Source organism: Tribolium madens, unplaced genomic scaffold (assembly GCF_015345945.1).
Source record: "Tribolium madens isolate multiple individuals breed KSU strain unplaced genomic scaffold, Tmad_KSU_1.1 Scaffold_97;HRSCAF=244;Tcas5.2_LG3a, whole genome shotgun sequence".
Taxonomy (NCBI): domain Eukaryota; kingdom Metazoa; phylum Arthropoda; class Insecta; order Coleoptera; family Tenebrionidae; genus Tribolium; species Tribolium madens.
The window spans coordinates 14,194,431-14,214,166 of record NW_025401069.1 but is presented as its reverse complement, the minus strand read 5'-3'; the positions used below and the strand labels follow the sequence as shown (position 1 = coordinate 14,214,166).

At 31.9% G+C, this 19,736-nt stretch overlaps 7 protein-coding genes across 9 annotated transcripts in view; 3 read left to right on the top strand and 4 right to left on the bottom strand.

Annotated features, from left to right (window-relative positions):
• The window catches only part of LOC123014885 (dynein axonemal heavy chain 5), a 58,893-nt gene extending 53,025 nt beyond the window's left edge, over positions 1 to 5,868 (top strand). The window contains 3 exon segments of the mRNA XM_044414182.1: positions 130 to 540; positions 2,638 to 2,910; positions 5,482 to 5,868. Of these exon segments, the coding sequence (XP_044270117.1) occupies positions 130 to 540; positions 2,638 to 2,910; positions 5,482 to 5,868 (1,071 nt within the window).
• A 2,951-nt stretch (positions 5,869 to 8,819) lies between these two features.
• LOC123015196 (THO complex subunit 3) lies at positions 8,820 to 10,068 on the bottom strand. 2 transcript variants are annotated; one of them, XM_044414804.1, is given in 4 exon segments: positions 8,820 to 9,131; positions 9,180 to 9,703; positions 9,759 to 9,986; positions 10,037 to 10,068. In XM_044414804.1, coding segments are annotated over 3 exon segments (963 nt in total). In that variant the 5' UTR covers positions 9,939 to 9,986; positions 10,037 to 10,068; the 3' UTR covers positions 8,820 to 8,872.
• A 2,210-nt stretch (positions 10,069 to 12,278) lies between these two features.
• On the top strand, positions 12,279 to 16,652 carry LOC123015193 (beta-parvin). Its single transcript, XM_044414799.1, has 6 exons — positions 12,279 to 12,546; positions 14,797 to 14,955; positions 15,051 to 15,140; positions 15,187 to 15,761; positions 15,805 to 16,048; positions 16,095 to 16,652. The coding sequence occupies exons 1-6, from the start codon at positions 12,294 to 12,296 to the stop codon at positions 16,169 to 16,171; spliced, it is 1,398 nt and encodes a 465-aa protein (XP_044270734.1). The 5' UTR covers positions 12,279 to 12,293; the 3' UTR covers positions 16,172 to 16,652.
• LOC123015199 (ER membrane protein complex subunit 3) lies at positions 12,517 to 14,778 on the bottom strand. 2 transcript variants are annotated; one of them, XM_044414807.1, is made up of 2 exons: positions 14,631 to 14,778; positions 12,517 to 13,478 (listed from the first exon to the last, which is right to left on the bottom strand). In XM_044414807.1, the coding sequence occupies exon 2, from the start codon at positions 13,438 to 13,440 to the stop codon at positions 12,592 to 12,594; it is 849 nt and encodes a 282-aa protein (XP_044270742.1). In that variant the 5' UTR covers positions 13,441 to 13,478; positions 14,631 to 14,778; the 3' UTR covers positions 12,517 to 12,591. The 2 variants fall into 2 exon arrangements, with proteins under 2 accessions (XP_044270742.1, XP_044270743.1); XM_044414808.1 differs by having other exon boundaries at positions 12,517 to 13,366; positions 14,632 to 14,767.
• LOC123015202 lies at positions 16,059 to 17,218 on the bottom strand. The gene is made up of 3 exons (XM_044414810.1): positions 17,121 to 17,218; positions 16,955 to 17,076; positions 16,059 to 16,909 (listed from the first exon to the last, which is right to left on the bottom strand). Exons 1-3 carry the CDS (start codon positions 17,184 to 17,186, stop codon positions 16,558 to 16,560), a joined length of 540 nt encoding a protein of 179 aa, XP_044270745.1. The 5' UTR covers positions 17,187 to 17,218; the 3' UTR covers positions 16,059 to 16,557.
• A 77-nt stretch (positions 17,219 to 17,295) lies between these two features.
• LOC123015201 (nucleolar protein 16) lies at positions 17,296 to 18,182 on the bottom strand. Its single transcript, XM_044414809.1, has 2 exons — positions 17,837 to 18,182; positions 17,296 to 17,789 (listed from the first exon to the last, which is right to left on the bottom strand). Exons 1-2 carry the CDS (start codon positions 17,935 to 17,937, stop codon positions 17,318 to 17,320), a joined length of 573 nt encoding a protein of 190 aa, XP_044270744.1. The 5' UTR covers positions 17,938 to 18,182; the 3' UTR covers positions 17,296 to 17,317.
• A 142-nt stretch (positions 18,183 to 18,324) lies between these two features.
• LOC123015198 (zinc finger protein 142-like) lies at positions 18,325 to 19,730 on the top strand. Its single transcript, XM_044414806.1, has 2 exons — positions 18,325 to 18,496; positions 18,645 to 19,730. Exons 1-2 carry the CDS (start codon positions 18,447 to 18,449, stop codon positions 19,495 to 19,497), a joined length of 903 nt encoding a protein of 300 aa, XP_044270741.1. The 5' UTR covers positions 18,325 to 18,446; the 3' UTR covers positions 19,498 to 19,730.
• Positions 19,731 to 19,736: the final 6 nt, after the last annotated feature.

Here is a 19,736-nt window from a genome sequence, read left to right as displayed (position 1 = left end):
TTACAATTAAAAAAAATTGATTTTATTTTTTCAAATTTAACAAATAGGTAATTAATGCAAAATTGGAAAAAAAGTTGAAAAAAATTGTTTCCATATTAAAATTAAAATTGAATTATTTTTTTTTGGCAGGTTTGGTTCTGCGACGTCCTTTTACGCCCCGGTTTTGAGTTCTATAAAGGCTACAAAGTGCCCCAAACTCGAAATTTGCAAGGCTATGTTGACTACATCAATAGCCTTCCCACCACCGACAGTCCTGAAGTCTTTGGTTTGCATGCAAACGCCGATATCACTTATCAGATAAACACAGCGAAGGGTATTTTGGACACGATTTTGAGCGTGCAACCCAAAGAAGGGGGCAGTCAAGGGGGCGAAACACGCGAAAGTGTCGTCTACAGTCTTGCCCAAGACATGTTGGAGAAGTTACCACAACAGTARAACAGTTTTGAGGTCAAAGAAGCGCTACAAAGGATGGGGGCGCTTCTACCAATGAACATTTTCCTGAGACAAGAAGTCGACCGGATTCAGAAAGTTTTGAAAGAGGTGTGAATTTAAAGTGTTGCCATATCAAAAACATAAAATTCACCAGATCTGAGCTGAAAAATTTGCCAAATTGCCAAAATCTTGCGAAAAAACGCAGTTTTCAGCTTAAAAATCTGCTTAACTCTTGGAAAAAGCAAAAATGACATACTAATTCGTTGTTTTCTTGTCTGTTTTTAACAAAATTTTACAAAATAATTGTATTTCGAGCTAAGAAGCGTGCTAAAACACTCAAAAAATGCAATTTTCGTCCAAATTTTATAATTCCTCGGCTTATTTTTGTCTTAATTTAGCTCAAAAACCAGTTAAATCGAGTAAAACAAACAAAATAATGTAAATTTTAATTCTTTTTGTGGTTTCTAGGCGTGTTTGTGCAAAATTTTGCAAAATAAATGAGTTTCTGGTTCAAAAAAGAAAAAGTCGAGTGAAACAAGCTACAAATAATATCAATTTCGATTTAATTTTGTGATTTTTTAGCCTGTTTATTTTTTTTTATTTTTTTTTTGTTTTTATCTCAAAAACGTGCTTAAACACTCGAAAAAATAAAAAATAACGCCCGTTTAGGCCAATTTTGTAGAACTGTTAGATTGTTTTCAATGAAATTTGACGAAATAATTGTTTCTATCTGAAAAAGCATTCGAAACGGCAAAAAAAGGAAAATTTCGTAAAAACCAGATAGAACTGTTTTTAACAAATTTGGTAGTTTATCGTTTTTTTTGAGAAAATTTGACGAAATAATAAAGTTAAAACCTAAGAATTAGGTGTTTTTAACATAATTTTACAAAAAAAATGTGCTAAAATGGTCGAAAAATGCAAAAATTATGTCACTTTCAACTTAATTTACCGATTTTTCAGTTCGTTTTAGCAAAATCTCACAAAAACCATGAGATTTTAGTACAAAAACGTGTTTAAAGGCATTTTTGACCAAATTTTGTGGTTTCTGGGCTTATTTTTGTCTTCATTTTGCCCAAAAACCAGTTAAATCGAGTGAAACAAACAAGATAACATCAATTTCAATTCTTGTTGTGGTTTTTAGGCGTGTTTTGACAAGATTTTGCAAAATAAATGAGTCTGTGGTTCAAAAACGGAGTAATTCGAGTAAAACTTGCTCAAAAATTATATCAATTTTGAAAGTTTTTAGCCTGTTTAAACAAAAAAAAAACATGAGGTTTTAATACAAAAATGTGTTTAAAAGCATTTTCGACCAAATTTTGTGGTTTTTCGGCTTATTTTTGTCTGAATTTTACTTAAAAACCAGTTAAATCGAGTGAAACAAACAAAATAACACCAATATCAATTCTTTTTGTGATTTTTAGGATGTTTGGAGTCTGGTTCAAAAACGAAATAATTTAAAAAAAATAAAAAAATTTGATTAATTTTTTAGCCAAAATTTATATTAAAAACGTGCTTAAACACTCGAAGAAGGCAAAAAATAATCACGTTTCAGCTCAATTTGTTGAATTTTTGGCTTGTTTTTAATGAAATGTTGCGAAATAATTGCATTTCTGACTGAAAAAGCAATCAAAAAAGCAAAAAAATTAGAATTAGATATCATTTCCGACCCTATTAAATAAAATCTCGTAAAAAAACAAATAGAACTCTTTTTAACTAATTTGGTAGTTTTTCGATTTTTTTTTNCTTGGACAAGATTTTACAAAATAAATGAGTCTCTGGCTCAAAAACGAAGTAATTCGAGCGAAACAAGCTAAAAAATAATATCTATTTCGATTTAATTTTGTAATTTTTTTGCCTGTAACAAAATATTTAGAATTTTTTTGTTTTTATCTCGAAAACGTTCTTAAACACTCTAAAAGGGCAAAAATAACGCCGTTTTTGGTAAAATTTGTTGAATTTTGTAATTTCAATAATAATTGTGTTTAATAACGAAAGCGAAATAAAACGTATTTGAAAACTATTTTTAACCAATTTGGTGGTTTTACAACGTTTTTTAAAAAATTTAACGAAATAATAGTTTCTGATTGAGAACGTAAAAAATGCTCGAAAAACATATATTAGAATTTTTCCAAAAGTTTTACCAGACTAGCATGAAAATCTCACCAAATCTGGAAATTATTTGAAAAAATAAAGAGTACTTTCCAGGTGAAAACGACTTTGTGTGACTTGAAATTAGCCATCGATGGGACAATTGTAATGAGTCAAGGCCTAAGATGTGCCTTGGACGCCATGTACGACGCCAGAATCCCAGACKGATGGCAAAAAATCTCCTGGGAATCCGCCACTTTAGGTTTTTGGTACACTGAACTTTTGGAACGAGACGCCCAATTTCGCACTTGGTGTAATAACGGCAAACCTAATGTTTTTTGGATGACTGGTTTTTTCAATCCGCAAGGTTTCCTCACTGCAATGCGTCAAGTAAGTACATACAGGGTGTCCCAATGAGTCGAAAAAGTCTATTAGTGACCTTTAAATGGTAAATATATTGGACARTGATAGACACTAATCTAGTCCATCGCCTAAAATTATTTRCAACTATACAGAGTGTCTCAAAAATCAGTTATAATACAAACTTGTGTTTTTTTAAATGCAACACCATATGTTTCTTTGCGTTTTTGGATGTAGATTTTTATGACAATGTTTTTAAACTAAACTTTTATTAGTCGATTTTGCTTAGTTTTAAAAATACTACGTTTTTGGACGAAAACATTCATTTTTTAAAAATTTATTACACAAAAACTAAGACATTTAGAAATATTTTATACTACTGCAAAGCTATAAGGTTGTAACATTTTTTTAGTATGTTGCATTTGCAAAGATAAAAAAATGAAAGCGTTTGTTAAAAGTTCAATAACTTAAAAAAATTAAATAAAACACCCTATTTATTGTTTTTGCATTTAAAAGATTATTAAATTGTCTTTCTAAAATTATTACTTTTAGGTGTTTATAATCAATAACTAAAAAGATATTTAACGTTAAACATTAAAAAAATAATTACTATTGTTTCAGTAGACAAAAAGTGCACAAATTTGTGATTTCTCGGTTTATTTTTGTCTTAATTTTGCTCAAAAATCACTTAAATCAAAAGAAACAAACAAAATAACATCTATTTCAATTCTTTTTTGTGATTTTTAGGCGTATTTGGACAAGATTTTGCAAAATAAATGAGCATCTGGTTCAAAAACGACGTAATTCGAGCGAAACAAGCTACAAAATAATTTCAATTTCGATTTAATTTTGTAATTCTTTAGCCTGTTTAAACGAAATTTATCGATTTTTCTTTGTTTTCAACTCGAATAAATCAAAAATAACACGGTTTTAGGCCAATTTTTCGAAATAATTGTGTTTTTACCWTAAAAAGCACTCAAAAAAGGCAAAAAATTAAACCTCGTAAAATACAAGTAGAATTGGGTAGTTTTTGATTTTTTTTCGAGAGAATTTGACTAAATAATAAAGGTAAAACCTAGGAGTTAGATAAAAATTTCATATAATCTTTTTTTTATAACAATTTAGTGTTTTTTGACCCGTTTACGGTTTTTTTACATAAACTGAAGGTTAAAGCCTAAGAGTTAGGTAAAAATGTAATAATTTTTTATAACAATTTAGTAATTTAGTGGTTTTTGACTTGGTTGGCAAAAATCCCTCATAAAAAAACGAAGTTTTCAGCTCAGAAACCTGCTTGAACTCTTGAAAAAGACAAAAATTCTATCATTTTCAGCCTAATTTTGTTATTTTTCAGCTTGTTTTTGACACAATTTTGCAAAATTATTGCATTTCTAGCTGAAAAATTTGTTGATTTTTTTAGTTTGTTTTAGTAAAATCTCACGAAAAAACTGAGATTTTAGTACAAAATGTACATTTTCGACCAAATTTTGTGGTTTCTCGGCTTTTTTTGTCTTAATTTTAACTCAATAACGTGCCTAAACACTCGAAAAAATCAAAAATAAGAGACGGTTTTAGGCCAATTTCTCGAAATAATTGTGTTTCTACCTTAAAAAGCACTGAAAAAAGGCAAAAAATTAAAACCTCGTAAAAAACAAATAGAATTGTTTTTAACAAATTGGGTAGTTTTTCGATTTTTTTTCCAGAGAATTTGACTAAATAATAAAGTTAAAACCTAAGAGTTAGAATGAAATTTTTATCTAACAATTTAGTGATTTTTGACCCGTTACGACTAAATCTCGCAAAAAACAGTTTTCAGGTTAAAGAAGAAAAAATGACATCATTTTCGGTCTAATTCTGTGGTTTTTTAACTTGTTTTTAAGAAAATTTTGCGTTAGTAGCTAAGAAAACGTGCAAAATGCTCAAGAAATGCAAAAATTATGTAACATTCGACTTAATTTGTTGATTTTACAGTTGTTTTGAGAAAAATCTCACAAAAAACATGAGATTTTAGTATTAAAACATATTGAAACATTTTCAACGAAATTTCGTGGCTTATTTTTGCCTTAATTTTGGTTAAAAACCAGTTAAATCGAGTGAAACAAACAAAATAACGTCAATATCAAGTTTTTTTGTGATATTTAGGCATGTTTGGACAAGATTTTGCAAAATAAATGAGGTAATTCGAGCGAAACAAACTTTCGATTTAATTTTGTAATTTCTCGATTTTTTACAAATGCAAAACACTAAAAAGTTGCTACAGCTTTAAATTCTGCACTCTCTTCTTTGCAGAAGTAAGAAAAAATTTGTTCTAGATGTCTTAGTTTTTGTGAATAAATTTTTAAAAAGTGCATGTTTTCTTATTTCCAAAACTAAGCAAAATCGACTAATGTTGAGGGCAAGGCAAAAAATATACATTATTTTTGGGACATGCTGTATAATTGAAAATAATTTTAGGTGATGCACTAGATTAGTATCTATCAATGTCCTACACAATTTTTTTAAATTTCACAATATAAAGGCAACTCGCTGGAACCTAATTAGGTACAAATAATAAAATAAATAATAATAATTAGGTACAAATGCGAGTTTCATTGACTTTTCTAGGACGTCACAAGGGCCCATAAGGGCTGGGCGTTGGATTCTGTCGTTTTGCAGAATTTAATTACAAGATACAACAAAGAGGATTTGAAAGAAGGGCCGGCTGAAGGGGTCTATGTCCATGGACTGTTCCTCGAAGGTGCTGGACTCGATAGAAGAAGTGGTAAATTAATTGAAAGCAAACCGAAAGTGCTTTATGAGCTAATGCCGGTTATTTATATCTATGCTATTAACACAACGGCGGGAAAAGACCCCAAACTGTATGAATGTCCGATTTATAGGAAACCCCAAAGAACCGATCAAAAATATGTCGGTTCAATTGATTTTGAAACTGATCATAATCCCAGGCATTGGACACTTAGAGGAGTCGCGTTATTGTGTGACATTAAGTAAATAAAGAAATATATTATGTTGCAATTGTTATTTCCCTCGATGCTACGCATCTCGGGTAATAAACAGCTCGGCAATAAAAATCTTCTCCTGTGTTTTATATAATATTTTTTTCACTACTAGCACATTTTACCCAGAAATACAACACAGTTATTAATTACTTACCTGAGTTATTAACTTCATTTGGTGGTATTATTTTATTTTTATCGTAAATGAGGCTATATCATTTTTTACTTCTSTAACTAAAAAAATGCAAACAAAAGAAAAAGTTTTCAAATTTGCCCTACTACCGGTAGTATTGTTTTGARAATTTTAACAAAAACTAAAGGATTAGAGGTGGAGACGGTGGGGTTATTTTGATGTTTTTTAATGACAAAATGGTGAGTTTTTTATTGGTTTTTTTTTCATCACAAAATACTTCAAATAACTGAGAGAGAAAAATAACTTCACAACCTCTCGACAAACTAATTAATTGTACTTTTTGCAACTGGTGGTGTGAAAAAGAGACAATTATTTGTCGAGTTTCGTGAGCAAATTCTTGACACTTTTTGAAAATTCTTTGGCTTTAATGTCAAATTTAACTTTTCAAAATTTCCAAACGTCAAAATGCCAAGAACAGCAAGTGTCACCAGTTCAAAAAAATAAAAATCACCAGATCCGAGTTGAAAAAGTTGTCAAATTTATTTTCATTTTTACAAGATTTCAAATCGAAAGTTTTAGGGGTTTTTTTACATAAATTAAAGGGTTAAAGCCTAAGAGTTGGGTAAAAATGTAATAATTTTATATAACAATTTAGAATTTAATGGTTTTTGATTCGGTTGGCAAAAATCCCTCATGAAAAAACGAAGTTTTCAGCCTAAAAATCTGCTTGAACTCTTGAAAAAGACAAAAATGACATCATTTGCAGCCTAATTTTGTTATTTTTCAGCTTGTTTTTGACACAATTTTGCACAATTATTGCGTTTCTAGCTGAAAAATGTTTAAAACTCTCAAGAAATGCAAAAATAATGTAGGTAATTTTCAACTCTATTTGTTGATTTTTTTAGTTTGTTTTAGTAAAATCTCACGAAAAACTGAGATTTTAGTACAAAAACATACTTAAATGCATTTTCGACTAAATTTTGTGGTTTCTCGGCTTTTTTTGTCTTAATTTTGTCCAAAAATCACTTAAACTGAATGAAACAAAGAAAATAACATCAATTTCAATTCTTTTTGTGATTTTTAAGTGTGTTTGGACAAGATTTTGCAAAATAAATGAGTCTCTGGTTCAAAAACGTAGTAATTTGAGCGAAACAATCTAAAAATAAAGTTAATTTCGATTTGGTTTTGTAATTTTTTAGACTCTTTAAACGAAATTTATCGACTTTTCTTTGTTTTTATCTCAAAAACGTGCTTAAATACTGGAAAAAATCTAAAAATAAGACGATTTTAGGCCAATTTTATACAATTTTTAGCTTGTTTTTAACGAAATTTTGCGAAATAATTGTGTTTCTACCTGAAAAAGCATTCGAAAAAAATCTCGTAAAAAAATAGAATTGTTTTTAACAAATTTGGTAGTTTTTCGATTTTTTTTTTGAGAAAATTTGACGAAATAATAAAGTTAAAACTTAAGAGTTGGGCAAAAATTTCGTATAATCTTTTTTTTATACAACAAATTAGTGATTTTTGACTCGTTATGGAATCTCGCGAAAAAAAACAGTTTTCAGCTTAAAAATCTGCTTGAACCTTACGAAAAAAAAATTACATCATTTTCTGTGTTTTTTTTCACTTGCTCTTAACAAAATTTTGCAAAATAATTGCATTACTCACAAAACACATGAGATTTTAGTACAAAAACGTGTTGAAAGCATTGTGGTTTCTCGGATTATTTTTTATCTTAATTTTGCATAAAAACCAGTTAAATCTAGTGAAACAAACAAAATAACGTCAATATCATTTTTTTTATGATTTTTACGCATGTTTGGACAACATTTTGCAAAATAAATGAACCTCGGGTTCAAAAAGGAAGTAGGTAATTCGAGGAAGTACCTAATTCGATTTTCCTTTGCTTTTATCTCAAAAACACTTGAAAATGGCAAATATAGGGCCGTTTTTAGTCAAATTGGTTGAATTTTTGGCTTGTTTTTAACGAAATTTTGCATAATTGTATTTCTAACTGAAAAAACATTCAAAAAAACACAAAAATAAATTGTCATTTTAGACCTTGTTTAGTGATGTTGCTGTCATTTTGACGTTTTCAAATGTCAAATTTGACGTTAAAGCTTACTTCACATTGAATTTTCAGAAAGCGTTAAGAATTCATGTCCATTTTTTGCACTTTCCTCTTAGTGTACAAAAAAATTGAATTTTTGGCTTGATTTTCGCGAAATTATGTTTCTATCTGAATCGAAAGACAAAAATAGTCATTTTCGACTTTGTTTCGTTGCTGTTCCAGTCATTTTGACATTTTCAAATATCAAATTTGACGTTGAAGCCTACTTCACATTGAATTTTCAGAAAGCGTCAAAAATTTCATGTCCATTTTTTGCACTTTCCTTTCAGTGTAAAAAAAATGTTGAATTTTTGGCTAGTTTTTCACGAAATTTTGCAAAATTGTATTTCTATCTGAATCGAAAAAAACAAAAATAGTCATTTTCGACCTTGTTTCGTTGCTGTTCCTGTCATTTTGACGTTTTCAAATGTCAAATTTGACGTTAAGGCCTACTTCACATTGAATTTTCAGAATATGTCAAAAATTCATGTCCATTTTTTGCACTTTCCTCTTAGTGTACAAAAAAATTGAATTTTTGGCTTGTTTTTCGCGAAATTGTGTTCTAGCTGAATCGAAAGACAAAAAGTCATTTTCGACCTTGTTTCGTTGCTGTTCCTGTCACTTTGACATTTTCAAATGTCAAATTTGACGTTAAAGCCTACTTCACATTGAATTAWCAGTGTCAAAACTTTCATGTAAAAAATTAAGTGATCAAGTCTTATTTATTAAAAATATACAACAGAACAGAATATAATTTCAGTCGGAAGGAAAACCCCAAACTTTCAAACTCCCAGCATCCCGTTTCCGGTCATAGGCGTCTTTATCGTCACAAGCATATGCCAAAAAYTACATAGAKGGGTGCCAAGCCACTGTAAAAGTGGCCGCTTCCACTGAAATATCGGCAATTTTATCACCCGTTTCAACAAAACCAATATCAATGATTAAATCCTCTGACGCTGAAGCCAACAATTGACCATCATAACTAAACGAAATAGTCCTCACGGGCCAATCCATTCTACAATAAAAAAAATCAAACAAAAACATTAAAAAAAAAATCCTCCACCTTGTAAACACCCTCTGACACGCCAACTCATTAATATCCCACAAGGAAACCAAAGCATCAGCACTCCCAGTCGCAAAATACTTCCCAGTGGGGTCAAACTCAATACAAATACAAGTCCCTGGATGCGCCTTCAAAATATGCTGTCTTTTCAGCTCAGGATAACTCAAAATATGGACACAACCTTGRCCATTTGTCAAAAAAAACAAGTCGCTTGTGTTATTCCACGAGATCTCATTCACCTCAAAATTGAACTGTTCCTCAGCCTCAATTTTATGACTTCTCGCGTCGATAAAAGTCACCAAATCCTCTTTATTCCCCACTGCGATTGCATTGCCGTTTGGGGACCACGTAATGTTGATATTCTCCCCTTTTGTGTTGATTGTTGCAACGCATTTCTGGATTCGAGTGTCCCAAATTCGAACAGATTTGTCACCACTTGCTGTACTTAGTAAGTCGGGATGGGATTGGTGCCAACATAACTGGTCTACTGAGCCCCCATGGCCCTTAAAAGTTATTTCCTTGTTCTGGAAAATACTCAATTCAATTTGAGTTTTTTGCGTGCAAGGTTGGTACCCCTACCAAACGGTCCCTGTCCAAGGTGTAGATACAYACGGATTTATCGAACGAACCCGAAGCCAGACGTTTACCATCGCAGCTCCAACCCACTGAATGCACTTTGGAAGAGTGCCCCGAGTACTCTTTTATTTTGCAATGGGTTTTGAAGTAGTTTTGGAGTTCTTCGATCTTGTCTTGATACATTTTTCACTTTTAATGAACAAAAACCATTGCAAATACACAAATCTGGACCTAAAAATGGTTTTAAATGAGTACAATTACCGGTGATAACATAACATAACCTCAAAACTAAAACTGTTACTTGTTAGACAACCAACTATACACCCATTATTTAATGAGGATATTTTAYAGTGGAGTAAAAGACAAAAATACAAAAGTAAAAGTAAAGCAGTGGCGAAACAAAGTAAAATTAGAGTAACACTATTTTCACTTAATTTTTTTTTTGCATTTATAGCCGCTTAAAGCAAAATTAAAATTTATTTACACTCAAATTAAAAAAAGTGGTCGTCAATGTCACATTTTAGATCAAACTAATATTCCWGTGTAAATACGCGTAACAAAAAATTTGATAATTTGTCATCAAATCAATTTTCTTATTAAAATGTAAATTTGTAATAATATTTATAATGTATATAGAGTGTAACAAAAAAGTGGGGACCAAAATTTATTTATTCTTTCTATTTAATCCGATTTATCTCTATATCAAGTTGCACCAATTAAAAATTAAAGAACGCCAARGAAATTATGTTTTTTTTGTTTAAAAACTGAAACAATAATAAAAAAAATTGACATCTCGGTAGGCTTTGAGAGTGTAAACCAGGCTTTATTTTCAGTTCCACTAAAAGTTCAGTCATTAGAAAAAGAAATAACATTTCAGTTGAATTCTGTATGACAAAATAACATAACCTATTTTTCAAAAAAAATGTGGGAAATYTGAGAATAAAAAAGATCAAGCACAAAAACCACTGAAAAACATGACGTATCTTTCAGTGGGTGCAATCGTACAAAAATAAACAATCTAGAACTCTCAAATTTGAATTTCCATGACCTACCGGGATGTCAATAATTTTGGATCGCTCTATARTTAAAGTATTTTCTATTCTAAAACCAAGGCCGATACAAAAAAAAATAGGAATACAAAAAACTGTTTAAAAATAATTCGAATAGAAAAATAATTACGCCACCTGAACTACGTATAAGAAAACTATGACTTAAAATGTGTTAAATTGTTAATAAGTAAATACTTTACAATAATATTAAAACAAAAAAAAATAGCACCAAAACATGTAATTTAGATATCAAACTGTCGTACCAGAAACTATTAATTTTTTTTTATTGAGCTTTAAATTTTTTCTTTTTATAGTCCTTTTGCAAATATCACAAAAATAAAGCAAATCTGCACGTCACTGCTTTAAGTCAACTTTAAAAACCTCCCTATCTCAAGATTGGACTCGCCCAAGTGTGTCCTTTTGGTTTTTACCCCACTCTAATATCTAATTTATTCCATTACGAAAAAACAAACGATTAATTGTTGTTTTAAATTGTTAAATAAAAAATAGGTCAAAACCTTTCTATGTGGATTTAAATTTGTTCAATATTGTCAAAAATTTAGGTACCTTTTACATAAATCTCCCAAAAAAAATAAATTTTCTGTTCAAAAACTTGTTACAACGCCCAAAAAAGCAAAAAAAAACACCCTTTTTAACCTAATTATCTAATTTTTCGGTTTGTTTTTATTATTTTGCGGAATTTTTGAACTTGAACGAAAAAAATCACCTATCATGAAAATCACCAAATCCTGTGATTATTACGCAACCAACATTACACCTGTTTTTTTAATAAAATAAAAAACGTTTTTGAAGGCGTTTTAAATATCTAATTAAAACAAACGATGATTTGTTGTTGAGAAATGTTAATAATTACTTAAAATAAACTAGGAATTATGTATGTGGATTTACATTTATCCAATACTGTCAAGGATTTACGTACTTTTTACATAAATTTTCCGAAATAATATATTTTCTACTCAAAAACGTAATTCAGTGCTCAACAAAATAAAAAAACACCCTATTTTGACCTAATTATGTAATTTTTCGGCTTGTTTTTGTAATTTTGTAGAATTTTTGCACTTTTAACGAAAAAAAATCACCAGACCGTCATGAAAATCATCAAATCGGGGTCATTATTAGGCAACCAACATTACAACTGTTTTTTTTTTAATAAAATAAAAAACGTTTTTGAAGGCGTTTTAAATATTTAATTAAAACAAACGATGATTTGTTGTTGAGAAATGTTAATAATTACTTAAAATAAACTAGAAACTGTGTATGTGGACGAAAAAATTCAAATAAATGCATTAAAAATTTTGGTTTTAAGCACGACAAATTATTAATGAATACTATTAGCATAATTTCGTTTAGAATTATGCGCATTTTCCCAGGAAACTGTGGTTCCTTTCACCGTTTTATCAGATGAACGGTTTCCGCCCTATCAAAAACGTGTCAAGTACTATTGTTCAAACAATTTTGTTTAAAAAAAATGGAAGAATTCATCGAAAAACCCTCTTGTCAGATTTTATATCGACAATCTTCACTAGAAACGCGATTATCTCCTGTCCACTTATCCGAAGAATCATCTGAATCAAGTGATGAAGAAGTGAAAAATGTTAATTCGTTACCGAGAATAGTTGAGGCTAAACTGAAACCCCCTGTAGAAGAACAAAATGAAGAAATCGAAGAGGAAGTCAGTAAAAGCGAGGACGATAAATTAACAGCAGTATATTTAATGAAACGTAAGTTCACAACTTAACATTAATTAAAACAAAACACATAAAAATTTAATCAGATTGCATGAGTGTATTTTCCACGTCTGTTAAGACCCATTGGTGGTCAACAATTTCCAAAGCTTCCCATTCCGCTTTAAAGGGCACTTTGGGGTCATTGGGCATGGCCATGGCAGCCCCCGACATCTGATCCTGCATCTGCTTGCTCTGATCCGCCGCATTATTCTCCCCCAAAACCAAAGCATAAATGCTCCTCAACCCAAAAACGTTCAAAAAGTACCAAGAAGCCGACGAAACCCATGAGGCGTCCAAATGGGACAACTCAATTCCTCTTTGCAACATTGACTTGAACCTCAAAGTCAGCGGAAACGGTACTTTGGTCGTAATAAACCCCGAAAACATCCAATTTATCCAACCCCCAATTATAATCATTGGTAAAACATTAGTCAAATTCCCTTTCAACATATCCGTCATCATTGAGGGGTCCGTCATGAGGTTCTGCGCCACTGGGGGCCGCTTCTGCATCAAATAACCCTCCTCTTCTCTGTTAAATGCGTGTTTTCGCACCAGAAACGAACTTTTCGGTATATATTTGGCATTTTCACGCAAAACTCGGGCCCGGAGGATCAATTGGCTGTCTTGCAATTGCTGAATTTCAACCTTCTTCTGACTTGACAAAAGGATAGATATGTAATGACGCAATATTCCGACKAGAAATGTGATCACCACAATGGGCAAAAACACCCAAAACCGAATTTGTGGGTCAACTATTAAATCCGTGGTCATTTTTATTTTTTGACACTTGACACGCAGTGTCGCCACRACAACCMCAGTGAAGTTAGTCAGATTTATATTGAAATTACAGTCGACCAAAAATTTGCTGCTCGCGTCGCGTTGTGGCATTTCCCCCACCACTCTCGTCTCGTCACGTCAGGTTCACACTCGAAAAATTATTGGAATATTATTAAGATAAATCATAATATTTATTTTACAAAACATGGAAAAATAAGCATTTTGAATTACAAATGACTATTGTAGATAATTTTTTGACGTTTTCAATGTAATTCTGTCATGAATAACAAGTTCAATTAATTATATTGTTGCAACTGTGCGATTCAAGGTCAAATGTATTTCACTTATGCATTGTGAACTTTATTTTTTTCAAGTGTCATCCCGTGTATCGATTTTTTTCATTTTTGCAGAAAATGAAGCTTATTAAAGGATCATTACAGCCCTAAAAAGCCATTGTAACCCCACCATTTTTTAATGGTCAAATGCCCTTTTAGTAAGCTTCATTTTTTACAAAAATGAAAAAAATCAATACACGGGATGACACTTGAAAAAAATAAAGTTTGTATTATAAACAAATTTTGAGAAAACGAAAAAAATTCATTACASCCCTAAAAAGCCATTGTAATCCCARCATTTTTTDATGGTCAAATGCCCTTTTAGTAAGCTTCATTTTCTACAAAAATGAAAAAAATCAATACACGGGATGACACTTGAAAAAAATAAAGTTTGTATTATAAACAAATTTTGAGAAAACGAAAAAAATTCATTACACCCCTAAAAAGCCATTGTAATCCCATCATTTTTTCATGGTCAAATGCCCTTCTAGTAAGCTTCATTTTCTACAAAAATGAAAAAAATCAATACCCGGGATGACACTTGAAAAAAATTAAGTTTGTATTATAAACAAATTTTGAGAAAACGAAAAAAATTCATTACACCCCTAAAAAGCCACAATTTTTTTATGGTCAAATGCAAAATGCAAAAAATCGATAGACAGGATGACACACAAAGTTAACAATGCATAAGTGAAATACATTTGACCTTGAATCGCACAGGTGCAACAATATAATTAATTGAAATTGTTATTCATGACAGAATTACATTGACAACGTCAAAAAACTATCTACAATAGTCATTTGCAATTGAAAATGCTAATTTTTCCATGTTTTGTAAAATATTATGCTTTATTTTAATAACATTCCAATAATTTTTTGAGTGTGAACCTGGCTGCACGAAATGAAAATGGTGGCAATTTTGGTCGACTGTAATTTTTATCTTGCCAGCAAAATTTTTATTGCTACCTTCACCAAGGTGCCACCACAATAAAACACAATTCACTAGATTTGAGTTTTAAACTTGTCGAATTTAATTAATTAAGTGATTAAATACTGTCACAAATTACGTTTTTTACAGAAAATGAGTAATTAAAAGAGTGTGAGAATGTGATAAAACACTAATTAATTTCAGTCATGACGCCAACACCAAGAAAGGAAATTCCCCAAAGTGAAACCAAAATGGCYACGCTTCGCCCGAAATCGCCCAGACRTGTGGGCCRCAAAACCGACAAAGAAGAGACAATTTGGGACAAACTTGGTACACTTGGACGTAAAAAACGCATCAAAGAAGGTAAAATTTTGGTTTAAAATGACAATCATGGGTGTTTTGCCCCATTACCTAATATGGTTATGTCAAGGAGTGGTGTCCTAATTTAGTTTTTTTAGTGCAAGAGGTCCAAGCTGAGGGCAAGTACGCAATTGACTCCCCCGGTCACCCCACAAACCCCATTACCCCGCCCGAAGACTACGATTTGGGTCAGTACCCCCGTAAAAAGCCCCCTTTGTTTACATAACATTGCAGAGGACAACGAGGAGCGCTGCATGATCGAGCCCCGCTCCTACGACGACCCCAAATTCCGAGAACTCTCCCAAGTGCTAATCGATTGGATCAATGACGAGTTAGCCTCCCAGCGAATAATCGTTCAAGACTTAGCCGAGGACTTGTATGACGGCCAAGTCTTGCAAAAACTCCTCGAGAAGCTCACAAACGACAAACTCGACGTGCCTGAAGTCACRCAATCGGAAGAAGGCCAAAAACAGAAACTCTCCGTGGTTTTGGCCCATTTCAACCAAGTTTTGGGGGTACAACGTTTGGGGCACAAGAAATGGAGTGTGGAGGCCATCCATTCGAAGAACATCGTCCCCATTTTGCATTTATTGGTGGCTTTGGCGCGCCATTTCAGACCACCAGTGCGCCTCCCTGAACATGTCTCAGTCACAGTGGTAGTGGTGCAGAAAGTAGGGGGGCAATTGAGTCACAGGATTGTCAAAGAGAGCATCACCACGGCGTATGATGATGTGGGGATGAGGTGTGAGAGGGACGCTTTTGATACCTTATTCGACCACGCCCCCGATAAATTACAAGTTGTCAAAAAGGTGATAATTTTTTTTTTTGGTCTTGAGTAATATTGAGTTTCAGAGTTTGGTAACTTTTGTCAACAAACACTTGAATAAAATCAATTTGGAAGTGAGTGATCTTGAGACTCAATTCCATGATGGYGTCTATTTGATTATGTTAATGGGGCTTTTGGAGGGGTTTTTTGTGCCTTTGTACAGTTTTTATCCCACACCGAGGGATTTTGAACAAAAAGTTCACAATGTTTCGTTTGCTTTTGAACTCATGGAAGAAGTTGGCTTAAAAAGACCAAAAGCACGGCCTGAAGGTTGGTATTACTGATTTTTTTATTTTTCAAACTGATTTTGTTTCAGATGTTGTCAATTCGGATCTTAAGTCAACATTGAGAGTCCTTTACAATCTTTTTACAAAATACAAAAATATTGTTTAGGTTTTGAGGAAAATAGAGTGCCTTTGAAGTGTCTTAATCAGATCTAAGTGTGCTTTAGCWTGCCTTCGTTTTCATATTAATGTGCATCAAAGTAGRCGTTWAAGTTGGCAACCATGCGAAAATTCAAACAATTCTAACCTCACTTTTCGAAAAATTATTTTTTCAAATAAATGTAGCAAAAAATAATGAAAATTAACAAACTTAAAGGTTTAATGACACTTCCTGTGTGAATGGGCCTTTAAATTAAAGATGCATTTAGACTTCCACAACCTACTTGATGCACATTAAAATGAAAGAGAATATATTTAGAGAGGAGTATTAACGTGTATTTATCCACACTAATGTAAATAACTTATTTTAGTTTTTATATTCATTAAACCAAGTAATTATTTGAATAATGATGTAACATTTTTACAAAATTCGTTTGTTTTTTCCCTTTTTTCTAGGTAACAAGAGAAATAGAGATCTTTGATTACTTGAAGTGGCTTTTTTCTCTCCCCACTCGCAGTGGTGCCACAACAAACTAATAAAAAAACCTTGTCGTTGTTTCTAGTTGCACAAACAGCTGCACTATCTAGTAAACTAGTGGTGATTAAAGCTGCCTGCAGGGGGTTGTAGTCTGGGGTTGAAAAACTGCAATAATGTTCGAAACCCGTGATAATTATAACGTTTGGGACTTTACGCCAAAGATGAATTCCATTGATTTGTGTGAGCAAATCAGTGTGATCTTTTAGATACCTAACACATGAAATAAAATAAAGAAATTGTGTGCTTTTTACTTACAGAAATGTTATCAAGCGTAGAACCTCCTTATCCGGCGTTTTCACGTTTTTTGGGGCCTTGTCGAAGGCTTGGGGTGAGATGAGCCAGACATAAAGACCATTTTCTGCAAAAGAAATTGCAACCTATTTTTTGTGTAAAATTAAATTAAAGTGGATAATTGGCTTGCCTGGAACAAGTCTGAATCGAAATTTTCACCGACTGCAAGAGTCGAAATCACTTTTTCAGGTTGCATGGAACAGTTTTGAAAATAATTGAGGTTAGAAAACCCGATCACGTGACACAGTCTCGAATTTGATTGGGTGGAAAAGGCGCCATATTTAAATAAAAATAAGGGTTAAAAAATAACTAGGATGAAAACATTTATTAAAGTTCATTATCTGAGACATCGCTTTCGCTGTCTCCCTTTGTTTTATTTCTTTCCTTCAAGTAGACTTCGTACTGTTCTGGGATTGCTTTAAATCGTTTTATTTTCGCACGAATTTGCTTCCAAGTCTCTTGGTAATAATTTTTCCTGTCTTTCGCCATTGCTTTGTAATCTTTTCCGTATTTATCCATGAGGTAGGTAACCCATTCGACTTGACTTTTGGGAAGTCGAAACAACTTAACTCTTGGGGCTCTAGCATCGTCTTCCAAAGCCTCAACTACGTGAGATTTTGTAGGTTTTGTTTCCACTTCTTCCTCTTCCCAATCATCATTGTTAGATGTGATTGAAAGTTTCACTTTCTGTTTGTTACTAGGAATTTTAAGTGTCGCATTTGGGTCATAGGAAAGACCCATTTCTTCTAAATTAGTCTTAACTGATTTACGCTTGTCCCAAGCTTCTTTAATCTCTTTGCTGGAATTTCATGGTTGAGAATTTTTGGGTACGACAATTAGACCTACCATGAAATTTTTCCTACGCTTTCTATTTTATTTCGTAGTCTTTTTCGATTCACGTTGTGACGATACACTTTTCTTCTTCGCTGTTTTCGTAATTTGGTCATATTTTGTTTTGCTTTTAAAACAGAAAAGTTCTAACCTCACTAACACGTGTTTCGAACGAACAGAGACCTATTGATAGTAGATAAAAACGACGGTATATTTGAACTACACTTAAAAACTTTAAAATTGAAAAACAATGAAAATAAACTAAAACAACTGAAAGATTATGAATTTTTGCAGTATAAAACATTATTTGTAATTTAGTGTTTTGTTAAACATATCGTATACTTCAGAATTTAGTGTTTTACTCCAATAAAAATTTTGCTGTACTAATTTTTACAAGCTAATCAATAATTTTAGGTGTAATGATTACGTGTTAGTAATGACAATAATCGCGCTTAATATTTATCAACTGGTGATTTATCGTGAACGTACCCAATATTAAGTGTTTTTAATTCTGTAGTGTTGGCAATTGTTATGTTATCCATATGCCGTGACCACGTGCGTGATCTTTAACCTCACTTATTAATAAATGTTATATGAATTGTGATTTGAAAACATCAGAAAAATTATGTTAAACCCAAATTTGAGCTCAATGAAAGTCGACGTGGAGGAGGAAAGGTAATGATTATTCTACTTAATGGAAAAAAGATGGACTCTCAAACAATACAAATAACTGAAAAAGTTTCGGATATGACTTGTTTTGCTAAACGAAGTCTTAAATAATAAATGAAATAAAGTAGCCCCCAGTTAACCTTACTTTTTTCAGATTTGACGGATTAAAACTGTATTACGGATGCAAGCAATGCTCATTCAAGACGAAACTCTTATCCAGGATAAGAACCCACGCAAGAATTCACGAAAACAGTGAAGAAAAATTTAATTGTTCAAGTGGTGGCCTTGAAAATTACYAGTGTCACAAATGCGAAACATTTGAAACACGATTCCTGTCACAACTAAGATGTCACATTGTTCAACACAATGATAATTTGAAAGAACAGAATATCACAAAACACACTAAAACTTCCTTTCGGTTTCGGTGTAAACTTTGTGATTATGAAGCGAAAACAAGATACACTTTGCAACAACACAATATCACAAAACACACTATAACTCCCTTTCGGTGTAAACTCTGTGATTACGAGGCGACAACAAGATACATTTTGCAACAACACAATATCACAAAACACACTAAAACTCCCTTTTGCTGTAAACTTTGTGATTATAAGGCAAAAACAAAATACACTTTGGAACAACACAATATCACAAAACACAGMAAGACACCTTTTCAGTGTAAATTTTGTGATTACAAGYCGAAAACAAAATACATTTTGCAACAACACAATATCACAAAACACACTAAAACTCCCTTTTGCTGTAAACTTTGTGATTATAAAGCGAAAACAAGATACACTTTGCAACAACACAATATCACAAAACACACTAAAACTCCTTTTCGATGTGAACTTTGTGATTACGAGGCGAAAACAAGATACACTTTGCAACAACACAATATCACAAAACACAGTAAGACACCTTTTCAGTGTAAAATTTGTGATTATAAACCGAAAACAAGATACATTTTGAAACAACACATGGATAAACAACACAACGGCTCCTGAGGATTGGTTTCACTGTGYCCCATTGTAGTTACAAAACTAAAAATAAAAATTCACTAGTTCAGCATTTAAAAATACAACATAATGGCAAACTTTAGTAATTGCATTGTAATTTTAAATGTAAAACTAAATCTCGTTTCAAAGCACACGTCGGTGTGTGACATTTATTATSTATTTCTAATGTCAATTTAAGGCGGAATTTAAAACAATCAAATATACATATATACAAATATAGTTTTTCA

Excerpts from the sequence above, each read along its gene's own strand:
- LOC123015202 (XM_044414810.1), bottom strand. The coding sequence starts at position 17,186 with ATGCAACCTGAAAAAGTGATTTCGACTCTTGCAGTCGGTGAAAATTTC. Across the intron at positions 17,077-17,120 it reads TCGATTCAGACTTGTTCCAG|GTTGCAATTTCTTTTGCAGA; the intron begins GCAAGCCAATTA and ends CACAAAAAATAG. Across the intron at positions 16,910-16,954 it reads CTACGCTTGATAACATTTCT|GTATCTAAAAGATCACACTG; the intron begins GTAAGTAAAAAG and ends TTCATGTGTTAG.
- LOC123015201 (XM_044414809.1), bottom strand. The coding sequence starts at position 17,937 with ATGACCAAATTACGAAAACAGCGAAGAAGAAAAGTGTATCGTCACAAC. Across the intron at positions 17,790-17,836 it reads AGCGTAGGAAAAATTTCATG|CAAAGAGATTAAAGAAGCTT; the intron begins GTAGGTCTAATT and ends ATGAAATTCCAG.